Genomic DNA, 16,224 nt, shown 5'->3' with positions numbered 1-16,224 from the left:
CGTTCACAGTATCTGTCATGTTGATGCCTGCAGGATTATAGATATGTTGATAGAAAACATTATTTAAACTTACCTCTCTTGCGGTGTTTTATGATGCACATTACACCAATAATCACAGCCTGAGCTACAGCGAGAGTTAGAACTCCAGAAAACCATACACCTACGAACACACCGGCTCCGTGGATGGACTTGTCCTCCACCAGTTTCTCTGTAACAAACAAAAAACTGGTGTGACTCTCAGAACATAAATATCATGAATGAATACACTGAATATCATGTACAGCACATTGGTTATAAAACTTAAGGTGTCCATGAAAACTGAAATGACAACATTTGAACATTGAAAGTTATTTGCAGATTAAAACCACCAACAGGATCAATCTCACCTGGTAAAATGATCTCAGTGTTAACACAATAAATACTGTACTTGAGTTACGTTTATAAGCCTTTATTAAATCAACTTTCACCTCAACATTAGCACCAATAAAATCAATCAATAATGTCATGAAAATAGAATCAATTAATATAAAAATATAGTTTGACTTCCAAAGTGTCCATTGTTATGTTGGAGGTAGATTATTTCCATCTCTGATCAACTTGTGTTCTTCTGACTGACTGAATACAAACCAAAACATAATGCAGGTTAAATGAAAAACAAAGAGCAACAAAACATTTGGGATTGTTTTGCTTCGTCTATGACATCATTTGTATTGGCAGGTGAGATTTGACCATCTTCCACCTGAACCTTTGCTGAATGTGATGACGTCAGTTATCACGACACCAAATGCTGCAACTTCCTGGAGGGACTAACATGTTCAGATCCTCTGCAGAGGTCTAGACTACATTTACATTATTACACAACTTACTGTGAAATGACAAAATGTTTGGTTTTAGATCTACTGTGTAAACATCATCTACTGTACTAAAGAAATGTTGAAATAATAACTGAATAAGTGATTAGTTGACTATCGTAATTAATGGCTAGAAGGTCGTCAGTGTCTGTCGGGGCACAAACACTAACTCCAGTTCTTTGTTATTTCCTCCAGACTCTCTCACTCTCCCTCTTATCTCTGCACATTACTGAAGTGGAGTCACAGAGCTTCAGTGTAAGTGTGAAGTTTTCACTCAGTTTAAAATGTTTTCAACTTGCTTTGAGTTCATTCACTTTGTGTTCAGATTATTATTCATTATTCATATATTATTCAGAACTAAAAACATGTTAATGATTAAAATCATTTGAATATTAAAATATGATTCAGAAGAAACTCACCAGAGATATACATGTATATCTCAGAATAAATCTGATGGTTGATTTCCTCCTGCGTAGCAACACAGCGATAGTTGTCGGTCTTGTTCACAGTAATTAGGAGGATGATGTCGTAGCGGCCTCCTCTTTCTGTCACCTTTGGTTCTTCAGCATGAAGGATGTTTCCATCACTGTCCTGCCAGTGTAATTTAGGTTTTGTAGAAGCATTTCGAACTTCACACTGCAGCAGCGCCCAGTCCGCTGTTTGATTAAGTGATGTGACATATGGCTTTGTAGCTGCACCTGTGAACAAAGTATAAAACAATAACTTGTAAAGAACAATTACAGGATCAGACATGAACTGTAATACTGGGATGTTTTGTTCAACCTGTCTCTGCTTGTATATGATCATATTTCAGAGGAAAAACAGAGAAACAGTGAAATAGAAAAGCACATCAGCCTTAACTACACATCTCAGGAATGTTTGATAGAACATATTTCAAACAAGTTTCAACTAAAGAAACAAACACTGTTTACAACTGGGATTAACATGCGTCTCGAGTGAGTAGTGATCTGATCACAAGTGGACAGCTTTAAGCACAGGTGTGAACGCACCCAAGACACATTGAGGACCACATTCAGAGGTGGTCTGGGCCGCATGTGGCCACATTCATTTAGCAGTGTGAATGCGATGTGTCCTGGACCATGTTGAAGGAACATCTTACACTGAGTTCGACCATCAAACACGTCCTCATCCTCTCTGCTCTACACCTCTTTAACACGAACACTGTTCACTATGTTGAAGGAACATCTACCGACAGATTTAAATAATCAATGAGGTTATGCTGCTGTGTCTTGTGTGTAAATGCACACAGTGTCTCTCAATGGAGAGATGCAGCATATAACTCTATATTTGTTATATACATACATATAGCAAATCAATAGCCGGGCATTTGATTTTCGTGAGAGGCACAATGCATTGTATTATAAAACAAGTTGAACACAGATTTGGACAGGGGGTACACGGACCCCCGGTCCTCCCGCTGGTTAATAACAATGAATTTTGTCTTTGCAAACAAAAATGATGTACGTGTTTATTTGCATATAGAGCAGGAACGTGAGATCTGATCACAAGTGGTCATTCAGGACACATGTGGAGACGTATGTTAATACCTGGTGTGAACAGACGTACTTAGAGCTGTCCACTCGTAACAAAACACGATTTTTATTTTCAGGTGATTATACACTAATTAAAACATACTTATGAATATTATATTCCATTTCTGCCAAATCTGTTCTGCTAGATGCCACTAAATTCTACACACTGCACCTTTAAACTATTGTTTAATGTCTTCTGAGGCTCTGGAGCAGCTTTAGTCTTTAACAATAACCAGAGTAATGTCATCAGTGTTATCTCAGCTTGGACTGCAACATTTTGACCAAAAGTCTGTGTGAACAACTGGAGTTAAAAAATAAAGTTTAGTTTTGACAGAAAATATTTTATAAATCTCAGAAAGTAAATAAATGTGAAGAAATTTAGCTTCAAAGTAACTTAAAGAGGTGTCCAAACTTTTCCAAAGCAAATGTTTATCATTAAATAAACAATAACAATGAAGTCTGAGATTCATACAATATTCTGTACAACACTGAACTAGTGATGTTAGCGAAGAGGTCGAGATGAGAGTCAAATCTCCAAATCTGAAGCTGTGATGCTCTGCTGGAATAAGGTGGACTGCTTCCTCTGGGTTGAGAGTGAGTTGCTGCCCAAAGTGAAGGAGTTCAAGTATCTCGGGATCTTGTTCATGAGTGAGGATAAGAAGCAGCGTGAGGCTGACAGGTGGATCAGCGCAGCATCAGCAGTAATGTGAGTGTTGTACTGGACCGTTGTGGTGAAGACCTCTGGTCACGAGCTTTGGGTAGCCACTGAAAGAATGAGATCAAAGATACCAGCAGCTGAAATGAGTTTCCTCCAGAGGATGTCTGGGCTCAGCCTCAGAGATAGAGCGAGGAGCTCAGAGTAGAGCTGCTGCTCCTTCATGTTGAAAGGAGTCAGCTGAGGTGGTCTGGGTTAGGATCCTCCTGGATGCCTTCTCTCTGGAGGTGTTCCAGGCACATCCAACTGGTAGGGGACCCTGTAGCAGACCCAGAACACACTGGAGGGATTAAATGTCTCTTCTGGCCTGGGAACACCTTGGGATCCTCCAGGAGGAGGGTATTGCCGGGTTAAAGGATGTCTGGGTTTCCTTACTCTGGTCTGATGCCACCACGACTCGATCCCAGATAAGCGGCAGAAAAAGGATGGATGGTAACGGCTGTTTTTTGTGTTGAGTCTCATAAACAGTTTGGTGAGCAGCTCTAAAAATAATTTAATTTTTGTCACAAAAGGCTGACGTACATTATAAATCCTGACAGTGCTCTACAGTAAAAAGCAGATCAGAAGAAACCAGTGGTGAGTCGTGATATTGATGTCAGTGACCTCTACATCTGCAGTGTGAGCTACAACTTTGTCATGTTAGAGCCGAGTATCATTCAAGAATATTGACAGAACATCACTATAATACAAGTATCAGAACAAGCCGACACAATAACCTCTTACATTCAGATGAAACATCAGTGAAGCAAAAACACTTCAGGTGGCTACAGGTATAAACAGTTTCATTACAACCGTTTCTATGGAAACAGTCAGATGTTAACAGCAAAGGAGTTTGGAGCCATGTATAATGTTTCTGTTTAAGCAGTGATGTAGTCTATGGAGGCTGGGCTGGACATTCCCAACAACTTCTGATGGCTGATAAATGTTGCAGATATAGAGATCAATGACATCAAAATAAAGACTTCCCACTGATTTCTCCTTATCTGTATTTTAGGACAAAGCACTGTAGATTTAATAGATATCTGATCAATTATGAGATTATGAGATATTATTGATCATCAGGGAGTTCAACAGCTGTGTATATCAGAAACTGTGTACTATTACTACTGTGGAAGGTAAATGATCAACTAAACCTGGAGTTATGCAGCTGTTTCTCCCAACATTACCCTCGGCCCCCGTCTGCCTGACATGTTGTGTGAGAACAGTAACAAAAGTCAGAATGAAGATACAGTATTAAAACTTGTGAATGATACTGAGGCCTGAGGGGGCGGAGTTATAGCTCACACACTGCAGATGTTGACATCAGTGACATCACTCACCTCTGATTTCTCCTGATCTGTCTTTAAAGGTGCGTTCTGAAAAAAAGGAAGATGACATTAATTTATGTGACAATATGAACTTGCTATTTGTTGTTATCCTTGTAAATATTTTTAATCTAAAATGAAACGGAGGAAAAAGCAACATCAACATTAAAGGTTCAACATTTTGGGAAATATGCTCAGGCTTCCCTGAGATACACTGCTCAAAAAAATTAAGGGAAAACTTAATCATCACAGTATAACACCAAGTCAGTTAAACTTCAGGGATATCAATCTCTCCATTTAGGAAGCACAAGTGATTGTGAATCAGTTTCACCTGCTTTAGTGCAAATCAAAGTGACAACAGGTACAATGGAGAGGCAAAAGCAAGACAACTCCAAAAAGGGACTGGTTTTGCATGTGGTGGCCATAGACAGTTGCTCTCTCCTTATCCTTCCTGACTGATTCTTCCCTAGTTTTGTGTTCTGCTAGTGTCTTTGTCACTACTGGTAGCATCAGGTGGTACCTGCAGCCCAATCAGGTTGCACAGGTAGTCCAGCACCGTGCAGCTTGATTGGCATTCGCCAGAGAACACCAGAGTTGGCAGGTCCACCACTGGCACCCTGTTCTCTCCACAGATGAGAGCAGGTTCACACTGAGCACATGTGACAGGCATGAAAGAGTCTGGAGACACCGTGGTGAACGTTACGCTGCCTATAACATCATCCAGCATGACCAGTCTGGTGGTGGGTCATTGATGTTCTGGGCAGGTATACCCTTGGAGGGTCACACAGACCTCCACGGTGCTGGGCTGTGAGTACAGGTCCCACTAGAGGACATCGGGCCCTCATGCCACCCTCATGGAGTCTGTTTCTGACAGTTTGGTCAGAAACATGCACACCAGTAGCCTGCTGGAGGTCATTTTGTAGGGCTCTAGCAGTGCTCCTCCTGTTCCTCCTCACACAAAGGAGCAGATTATGGTCCTGCTGCTGGGTTGATGCCCTTCTACGGCCCTGTCCAGCTCTCCTTGTGTAACAGCCGGTCTCCTGGTATCTCCTCCACGCTCTTGAGACTGTGCTGGGAGACACAGCAGACCTTCTTGCGACCGCACGTATGGATGTGACATTCTGGACGTGCTGGACTACCTGTGCAACCTGATTGGGCTGCAGGTACCACCTGATGCTACCAGTAGTGACAAGGACACTACCAGAACACAAAACTAGAGAAGAATCAGTCAGGAAGGATAAGGAGAGAGCAATTGTCTGTGACCACCACATGCAAAACCAGTCCCTTTTTGGAGTTGTCTTGCTTTTGCCTCTCCATTGCACCTGTTGTCACTTTGATTTGCACTAAAGCAGGTGAAATTGATTCACAATCACTTGTGCTTCCTAAATGTACAGATTAATATCCCTGAGGTTTAACTGACTTGGTGTTATACTGTGACAATTAAGTGTTCCCTTAATTTTTTTTGACCAATGTATTTCATAGTGGAGGCGTCTGGCTCACTTGAAATAAATGTTGAAACCATCACAGAGTAACCAAATATACCGGTTCAGCAGGTGGAACTGATTAGGCAGCAACAAATATGGAACATTTGAAAAAACGCCACCTATGGAGTGAACAGAGCAGGTTGAAGCCCTGGGTTTTGACTTGCAGGCAGCATTTCTACATACGTTAACCTCATGTTTTGGAACCTCATAACAGTATATAAATAGAAAATCACAAAAAGCATAATATGTCCTCTTTAATAGTTTTATGAAAGCACTCACCACCAACAACAACAAGCTTGATGTGGAATAGTTGACTTGGCTGAAGATGTGGAAAAACACAGGTGTAGTTTCCACTGTCCTCCATCCTTGTATTTCGGATAATGATGGAGGCGTTGCCGGACTTCAGTTCTCCTGGAAAATGTGAGACTCGTCCTTTGAACTGCTTATCTTGACCTGAACGTCCGTTATTGTAATGAATGCCTGCATCATAGAAGAACACCTCTTTCTGAGGATCTTTCTTCCAGTCAAACACCTTTGATGTGATTCTCTCCTTGGTGCTGAGTGAACAGGGTAAAATGGCGTAACTTCCTTCTTCCACAACCACTTCAACAACATCCGGCCCTGAAAGATGAAACATGTTTTAATTATTGTGTTTAAATAGAAAGTAATCAGGTTAATGAAGGAAACAGACGACACATTCACATGTCACCTCTGTATCTATGAAACTACAGTTTACTAGAACTTCAGTTAATATTCAGATTAATTTAAAGATATTTTTCATACTGACATAATTTAAGTGTTTTTTAGCTTATAGTTTATCATATAAGAAACCTGATGTCACATGACACAGACACTTAAAGACCTGTTTGGGTTTGTTTTGGTTTTTGACAACTCTTTCAGACTGAGGGTTTAGTGGGTGTAAAATAGCAAAAGAGCACACAATGTTTCTGTGGGATTCTGTTTATCTTTGAAAAACAGCTGAAATATTACCAGGACAATTCATATAGTTTTATACAGCTGGAACTTTATTATTTTGGATTCAATAAACATAAACTACCAGTAATCTTCTTACCTTACTGTACATATCGCTTGACTACTGCCTAGTCTATAAAGTCTATAAACTGCCAAATAATCAAGTTTCTCCATCAGGAATGTTTGTTTACCAGACTATTATTAATCCCTTCAACCTTCCCATTTATATTGAAGTTTGACTCATATTGATTATTGGATCCAGTTGATCCAGAACACTGCTGCTGAGTCCCAACAAAAATAGTTACAACTGTTGATCACTGTTTCCCAAAACCCAAGATACAACCAAAGCTGTCTTGTTTTTTTTTCGACCAACAGTCCACAACCTAAAAATATTCTGTGTGGCAGGTGGCAGCGAGTGAAGAAGGGGAGGTGCACCAATTACTGAGGTTTGGCAGATATAAGGCTACCTGAAGGAGGAACGGAGGTTTTTGCAACTGTTGGTTCAGGCTGGTGGATTGAGGCAGGTGCACACCTCAATCCATGCTGGCATGCAGGGAAGGCGAGAGTGCAGGAATGACTGACCTGCTTCGGCGGCTGGTAGTCACAACGAAAATAAATCGACGTATCAGGTAGGGGTGTGCAAAAAAAAAAAATCGATTCACATAAGAATCACGATTCTATCTCTGCAGATTTAGAAATTCCAAGAATCGATTCACATTTTTCAGTTTTGCCACGACGCTGTTTTCCATTTATTCCTGACATGAATTAGCTGCTAAATCCCATAGATGGCGCAATGACGCCAAGTGTGTGTGTGTGTCATGGAGAGGCCGCGAGCAATGGAGTACCTGACAGAAAAACATATACAACCTGGTCCATCGGCTATGAAGGAAATCATTTGGACATATTTTGGATTTTCTTATCTCGACGGGAAGAAGGAGCTTAATGCTGTTATCAGGCGCTGCAACGCACTTCCGCAGGTTTGTGCCATTGTGGGCTTATTTATTTGTAACCGCTGTGAAAATAATGTTTTATTGATCTGATTCACCAGCTTCCTCACTAACATTACCAGCGCTCCCTCTCCTCATTCACTCTCTAGCTCGCTCGACCACTGCCTCTCTCTCTCATCTTTTTGAAATGAGTCAGGAAGCCCTCAGCAAAGCCTAACTTTACTTTCAACGTTATCAAACGAAGAGAAATGTCCTCCCCTCTTCCTAGTAATGTTTTTGTCATATGTCAGGGTTGTACAGCGTTACAGGTTGCGTTTCTCTAAAAGTTGATTCTGGTTCAACTTTCTCGCTGCGGCCCCTGCAGCCCTCCACCCCTGCAGGCTAAACGCACAACAGGTCTGCTGCCGGCTGGTTATCTGAGGACGGGAATGAGAAATTAATTCTCTCTCAATGAAAAACGTAGTCTCCTTGAACCTTATGACAAACTGCCAAAAACAAGCCAACAAGATGCAGCAGCGAAACAAACGTTTAAACAGCTGTTCTGTATTTTGAAACAGTCAATAAAGTTCAGTAAATAGTGAAGCTGCCCGTTTCATTACTTTATATTCATGTAGTAAATATACAAATATCAATCAGATGGTAATCTGCATGAGAAATTAAGAAAAAGAAACAAAATTGTTTAGCCTATAATAATCACTCGCTAATAGTGATCAATGTTCTTGTTTGTACTTTGCAGCTAAATGTAGCAGGCAGCTATTGTTTGTTTGATTTTGTGAATTGAAGGAGGAATTGAAGTTATTTGAGTTTTTACACTTAGCAGTTTATCTTTGCAATCATTTTTATTTTTGTATTAAGTATTCATTTGACCCTTTGTCTCAGGGCTGCTTTGGTTTCCTGTTGACTGACTGAACTAAAGGAACATAAATCTTACTCAGGTTGACATTGAGTAGCAAATGTTTACATTTGATTCAGTGTGATCTTTTTTATTTGAGACCTATAAAAGTGTCTGCTGCAGGCAAATGGAAAGAGTAACTCAAAACATCAATCTAGAATCAAATCTATGAATGTATTGAATTATGAGAACTGATTTTGAATCGCAAATCGCTTTGAATCGATTGTGAATCAAATCGTGACCCCAAGAAATCGAATCGAGTCGAATTGTGAGATTTCCTAACCCTAACCCAAGCATCTTAAAGACATCACATCCTGAATTTCTTTTTTTTAGTTTTTTTTAGTTTTTTTTTTTTTACCATTTTATAAACTAAACAATTAAGGAGAAAATAATCAACTCATGAACATCATGTTGGCTGCATTTGCAGTTTTAAAACACAGTTAACAGAGATGCAGAAAAAGAAAAAGTAGTGAGTAACAGGCTGTAATACAGATACAAATAACATGACCAATAACTGTCAATAATGACTAAAAGTAATAACTAATTAACAATGATCGATAATTAATAAATACTGAAATTTTAAAATGTAGCATTGAGCTGTTTCATTTAATTAACTGAACTTGAGTAAACTCTATGAGAAATAATTCCTTTACTATTTATCCCTGTTTTTGTTTCTTTTAGTTTTCTTTATACAGATGATTGTTTAGTAACTTTCTCTGTTCTTAGAGTCTTCTTGTCACCTTGTTGTGGAGAATCAGGTGTTACCTTTAATCTGTGCTAATTATTAGACCAGTTATTAGGATGTGTCGCTGCCTCCACATCATGTTCATGTTGATCTGATGCTCGTTAGTAAGACACAGTGCTAGTTAGCCCGTTAGCATGAGGATACCATAGGATGCAGTATTAGCAAATCTGTTAGTTTGTAGTTACTTTCTGCTGCAGTTTGGTAAACTGAGACAACTCAAACACTCCAACTTTCCAGGATTTATTGGTAAATGATGTAGTGAACGTCACTTTCTTACCGTTTTCGTGTCCAAGTGTTATTCCAGGCAAAGTCAGAAGACAGAAACACGAGAAGACAAGTTTCACTTTCATGTTCAGACACGACATTATTGTCCGACTGTTCTTCACTGTGATCCTGTTAGATGAAGCTGGTGAACAGCTAACTTCAGGTTAGTTAAGATGTTAGAAGTTAAACGTGACAAATGAAATAACAGTTGAAAAGCTCTTCAACACACCGGATGTTACGTACATTAGAAAACTTCCTCTTTCTCTGGAGGCAGAGAGCTGGGAGGTGCGTCTGAGAGAGCTGAGAGAGGGGTGGAGCTGAGAGACAGAATAACAACAATCATAACAATAACAGCAGCAATAGCAGTAGCAATAGTCAGGGAAGGATGCCAGTTTATTTGTCACATTTAACGTCTAACATCTCAACTAACCTGACGTTAGCTGCTCACCAGCTTCAGCTAACAGCATCACAGTGAAGAACAGATGGAATCTTACTAACAATGACTTGACAGGATAAAAAAACTATAAATGATCTTAAAAGAAATTTCTTTAACTGTGTTAACCAGTAAGTATCTATCAGGAAGAGACCATATTTTTCCCCCAACATAAATCCTGAACAAATGTATCCCAGGTTGCAATTACATAGTGTCAACTGGATCCTGTTTTATTTATTTATTTATTTATTTTTATTTTATTTTATTTATAACTTTATTAACAACAGTAATGTACAATACAACACTTATAACAGTACATAAGCAAGTATTTGCGACAACGTAAAACAATACGTAATATTTAAAAAAAATATTAAATTAATATTAAAATTATTTAAAAATATTTAAAAAACAGAGTAAAATGAATACAATCTTAAAAAGTGAATAAACAACGTTGCACATCAACTTAAATCATCTGGCAATATTGTCCACAATGTTTCTCAAAGATGAGATGTCTTTAAAGTTTTCTTGTTCTTGTTTTTAGAGACTCTACAGACAGAATCATTGAATGTCTGAAATTTAACATTAAATAAGTTTTTGTTTGGAAGAAACTGAACAAATCTGGCTTTGTGAATATGATGTTTGCTTGAAAAACACAGCAATTTTATCAAGTTATCAACCTCATTGTTTTTTCTCTATATTCAAAAATAGAACCATACTTTCTGTAATCGGGACCAAGATCTTATGAGTCTCCCAGATTAATAAGGAAATTTGACTCCAGAAGTTACTTGAATGCATACAGACATAAAATAAATGAGGAAAAGATTCAACTTCCTTTTTGCAGAAGGAACATAAAGGAGAAACATCAGGTCTAAACTTGTGAATGAATTCATTGCATGTGTGAGACTTAGGAAACTGCCCACTGACTTAAATGTGTTATTTTTATATGTATGAACTTTACTTTGCACATTAACAGACACCCCCCATTCAGTTTCATATATTTGTGTATATGAATACATCAAATGGTAACATTTATGTTTAATACTGTACATGGTCCCAATAAATAAAAAAGACAGAACTGTACTTCAGTACCTGAGTAAATGTACTTAGTTATGTTCCATCACTGCTGTGTGGTCAGAGCTTACTTACTGCCATGATTGAACTGAATTGAAGATGTTAATTTTGCAAATCAGTGTTCAAAAGTTGTTGTTTTTTTTTAGAAAAACGTAGGTATTAGATCAACACAGTATAATCAATTATTTCCATTTGTCAAGACAAAAAAAAACTTCCACAATAGTCACACAATAAGAAATATCTTTATTGCAGATATAATGAAATACAGTAAATACATGAACACATTCAAAAGGCCACAGTTCATATAACTTGAGGAGAAATGAGCTGAACAATATTCAGTGTTTTAGATTATAAGTGCCATACTTCACTCTTTCAAACATATATCCTGACTTGTGTTTATAACACAGAATTATCATTAACAACATTATCAATACATTGTAAGAAGAATCCTGTCTTACTCAGGTACTGTTTATCATTGAGGTTGTTGTGGTTGGAGGTGAACTGGACACCTGAAGTGTTTCTAATATTTTGTCCACTGCATTAACAAACATGAGGGAGGCAAAATATTAGAAACACTTTTCAATATAATTGACTCCAGTTCACCACCACCCACCACCACCTCAATGATAAACATAAAGTAGAATTATCACCTTTCTGACAACAAAACTTCATAAAGTAGAATTTATTACAGAGCTGTTGTATTAGATTAGATCAGATTGTTCAGATGTTTTTAATAAAGTGCTCAGTGTTGATTCAGTCATTTAGGAGGCTGAAGGTTGTTCAGCTGCATGATGCTGAAAGACCAACAACTGATTATATGTTTCATAAAGGTCTCCTAAAAGTCTGCAAAATGTATATTCACATAGATATAAAGTCATCAAACAGGTGGATTTAGTGGCTCCTTTGAAGGACCGTTATAAGACTCTCTCTGAGGAGAACCTGCAGAAAACAAAAGTATAAATTACATTAAGTCTGTTCTATATTATGATGATCCATCCAAATAGAGTTTAATAAATTCAAAAGTCTGTTTTCAAACAGTTAACGGTGAACATTGATAAGTTTGACTGAATGGTTTCAGTTTGCTGATGAATTCAGTTTGACAGGTGACTCTTAATGCTCTTCGATACACTGAGGTCGACCATCAAACACGTCCTCATCCTCTCTGCTCTACACCTCTTTAACAGGAACACTGTTTACTATTCACTATTGTTCCCCAATCAATCAATGACACCGTTCATTTGTTTCTATAATATTAACAGAATGAACAAAAGACAAGATTTCATGTTAGACTGCAACTTGTATCAGTTTGTATTGAAAGTTAAAACCAACAGAATGATTCATATCTGAGACGACTTCTGTTTAGACTCTGGACACGAGATCGTTCACAGTATCTGTCATGTTGATGCCTGCATGATTATAGATATGTTGATAGAAAACATTATTTAAACTTACCTTTCTTGCAGCGTTTTATGATCCACTTTGCAACTTCAAACAGACCCAGAACTGCAGCGAGAGTTAGAGCTCCAGAAAACCATCCACCTACGAACACACCGGCTACTCGGCAGGACTCTGAAACAAACAAAAAACTGGTGTGACTCTCAGAACATAAATATCATGAATGAATACACTGAACATCATGTACAGCACATTGATTATAAAACTTAAGGTGTCCATGAAAACTGAAATTACAACATTTGAACATTGAAAGTTATTTGCAGATTAAAACCATCAACAGGATCAATCTCACCTGGTAAAATGATCTCAGTGTTAACACAATAAATACTGTACTTGAGTTACGTTTATAAGCCTTTATTAAATAAACTTTCACCTCAACATTAGCATCAATAAAATCAATCAATAATGTCATGAAAATAAATCCATTAACATAAAAATATAGTTTCATTTCCAAAGTGTCCATTGTTATGTTGGAGGTAGATTATTTCCATCTCTGATCAACTTGTGTTCTTCTGACTAACTGAATACAAACCAAAACATAATGCAGGTTAAATGAAAAACAAAGTGCAATTAAAGCTGCAAGCAGCAATGAACAGGCCCTCGTACCTCGCGCTCAGAGGGATTAGCAGCTGTGTATCAGTATTGGAGGTGTTTTGACATGGCTCTGAATTGTTAGGATTATCAGACATTGTGTGAATGGGTAAAATTTTATTGCCTGTGTGCAGCACGTGGCGCTGGAGACAACGTTTTAGAAATTGTGTATACATTTGATGAACTAGGTGTCATTTAGGCTTCATTTCCTGTTGCTCTTAGACAATACTATATAAGAGAAATATCAATCAATGCAGCAATACATTTACCAGGGGGCATCGGACGTGGATATACATTTTCATGAATATTGGACATTGCATGTAGGAGATAAATATCACTTCCTGTATCCACAATGTGGCGCTAGAGAACACCCACTAATTATACATGATGTTGCTGAATATCATGTGTAGACCACACCATGTAAATTTCATGTAATTCAGGTGACGTTTGTCACATGAGGCTGACTTCCTGTTGTCAGTAGGTGGCGTAGGTGACTATGACCGAATATTGACATGTAGATGTGTTCAGGTCTGGACTCTTATCAAACATGAGAAATTTGTGGCAGATTGGACGATGTAAATTCAAGTTAAAACAACTTCCTGTTTGATGCCCCAAACATGATTTGGGCAAAATTGATTGGCACGCCACGTCAAGGGCGTTCCATGAAAACTAAAAAGCTTTGCAATTTAACATCGCAAAGGTCTTTAGAACCTACTAAATTTGAAGTCGCTAGGTTTAAATCTCTGGGAGGAGTTTGTTAAAGTACAATGCCTGTCAATGGCTTCACTTTGCAAAAAAAATGCAGTAGATTTAGAAGAAGAAGAAGTAGAAAATGGCTCCAAGAAGGTTTTTTTTAAGTTTTCAAGCACCCCTAGCAGTTCAAAATTGGTAAAAGTAATTAGGGGGCACCATAGAGCCGAAAAGCCGCGCCCAAGACAAATTTTGATACTAATTAAAACATTTACTAATTCGAACATAGGTGCAAAGTTTCGTGAGTTTTCAAGCATCTTAAAGGCCTCACACGTGTTCATAAAATGAAAATTGATGCACAAAATCCAAAATGGCTGACTTCCTGACTTTGAGTTCATTCACTTTGTGTTCAGTCTGAGCACACATTGAAATTTATTCAGAACTAAAAACATGTTAATATTTAAAATCATTTGAAAATTAAAATATAATTAGGAAGGAACTCACTATGGATATACACGTGTGTCTCAGCATAAATCTGATGTTTGATTTCCTCCTGCGTAGCAACACAGCGATAGTTGTTGGTCTTTGTCACAGTAGTTTGGAGGATGATGTCGTAGTCGCCTCCTCTTTCTGACTCCTGTGGTTCCTCAGCTTGAAGGATGTTTCCATCACTGTCCTGCCAGTGTAATTTAGGTTTTGGAAAAGCTCCTCGAACTTCACACTGCAGCAGTGCCAAGTCTGCTGTTTGATCAACTATCATGACAGATGGCTTTGTGGCTGCATCTGTGAACAAAGTATAAATCAATAACTTGTAAAGAACAATTACAGGATCAGACATGAACTGTAATACTGGGATGTTTTGTTCAACCTGTCTCTGCTTGTATATGATCATATTTCAGAGGAAAAACAGAGAAACAGTGAAATAGAAAAGCACATCAGCCTTAACTACACATCTCAGGAATGTTTGATAGAACATATTTCAAACAAGTTTCAACTAAATATTTGGTAACTTATCACCACTGCAAACACTATTTCTGACTCATATCATGACAGAGACACATACAGTGAAGAAGTTTGGACAAAACTTGAATTTCTGTTCAGTTTCTTGAGCTACAAAAATAAAAATGAAATCAGGTGTAATTTGTTGTCTGAGATGTAGACAGTATTTTCTATCACACTAAAGTCATATAAACATTGTGTATAAAATATGAATCATAGGTTCTTGTAAAGCATGTTTGAGCCTTTGTGTTATCAGAGTTTAATTGTGTCAGTGAGAAACATTTGATCAACAGTCTCAAGCTGCCAGAATGAAAAACTGACCATCAGATTAGTTGTAGTTCTTCTTTAGTAGCCGACAGCAGCTGATCAAACATTTAACTGGAGGTTTTTATTTTCTCACACAGGAAGGAGAGCATTATTGTTTTAAACCAAAAACTACAGGTTTGTTCATGTTTTATAATCTCAATTCCTCCTAAAACCTAAAATCCATTAAAATTAAGATTCAATTTTCATCAAATATTTTATATGAACCAAATGAAGCTCTAATGAGACAAGAGGTGAACCTACATTTTAATACCATATTCTTCATTTGTGTGTAAAGAGACACTTTACTGATGTCAAAGATGAGTTTACTGGTCATGAGGAGGACGACTCAGCCTGTTAAACTGTTGTTTAATGTCTTCTGAGGCTCTGGAGCAGCTTTAGTCTTTAACAATAACCAGAGTAATGTCATCAGTGTTATCTCAGCTTGGACTTCAAGACTTTGACAAAAAGTCTGTGTGAACAACTGGAGTTAAAAAATAAAGTTTAGTTTTACAGAAAATATTGTATAAATCTCAGAAAGTAAATAAATGTGAAGAAATTTATCTCCAAAGTAATTGTGCAAAACTTAAAGTGGTGTCCAAACTTTTCCAAAGCAAATGTTTATCATTAAATAAACAATAACAATGTAGTCTGAGTTAACAGCAAATGAATTTGAAGCTATGAATCATGTTTCTGTTTGAAGCAGTGATGTAGTCTATGGAGGCTGGGCTGGACATTCCCAACAACTACTGATGGCTGATAAATGTTGCAGATATAGAGATCAATGACATCAAAATAAAGACTTCCCACTGATTTCTCCTTATCTGTATTTTAGGACAGAGCACTGTAGATCTAATAGATATTTGATCAATTATGAGATTATTGTTAATCTTGTAAATGTTTTTAAACTAAAATGAAACGGGGGAAACAAAACATCATCAACATTAAAGGTTCA

At 37.7% G+C, this 16,224-nt stretch overlaps 2 protein-coding genes across 9 annotated transcripts in view; one reads left to right on the top strand and one right to left on the bottom strand.

Annotated features, from left to right (window-relative positions):
- LOC122981168 (hemicentin-1-like) overlaps positions 1-16,224 on the top strand; it is a 738,767-nt gene that overhangs the window by 647,755 nt on the left and 74,788 nt on the right. The window lies entirely within an intron of this gene.
- LOC122981172 (V-set and immunoglobulin domain-containing protein 1-like) overlaps positions 1-16,224 on the bottom strand; it is a 54,961-nt gene that overhangs the window by 1,450 nt on the left and 37,287 nt on the right. For 7 of the 8 annotated variants that reach the window (XM_044349785.1, XM_044349777.1, XM_044349780.1 and 4 more), the window contains 4 exons: positions 14,472-14,750; positions 12,684-12,800; positions 1,271-1,549; positions 45-208 (listed from right to left, as the gene is read on the bottom strand). In XM_044349785.1, the coding sequence (XP_044205720.1) occupies positions 60-208; positions 1,271-1,549; positions 12,684-12,800; positions 14,472-14,750 (824 nt within the window). In that variant the 3' untranslated portion in view covers positions 45-59. Of the gene's footprint in view, positions 1-44; positions 209-1,270; positions 1,550-12,683; positions 12,801-14,471; positions 14,751-16,224 lie in introns of those variants that run through there. The other variant, XM_044349784.1, reaches the window with a different exon arrangement.

Source organism: Thunnus albacares, chromosome 4 (assembly GCF_914725855.1).
Source record: "Thunnus albacares chromosome 4, fThuAlb1.1, whole genome shotgun sequence".
Classification (NCBI taxonomy): Eukaryota; Metazoa; Chordata; class Actinopteri; order Scombriformes; family Scombridae; genus Thunnus; species Thunnus albacares.
The sequence above is the reverse complement of the archived record's forward strand: the minus strand, read 5'-3'. Positions and strand labels throughout refer to the sequence as shown.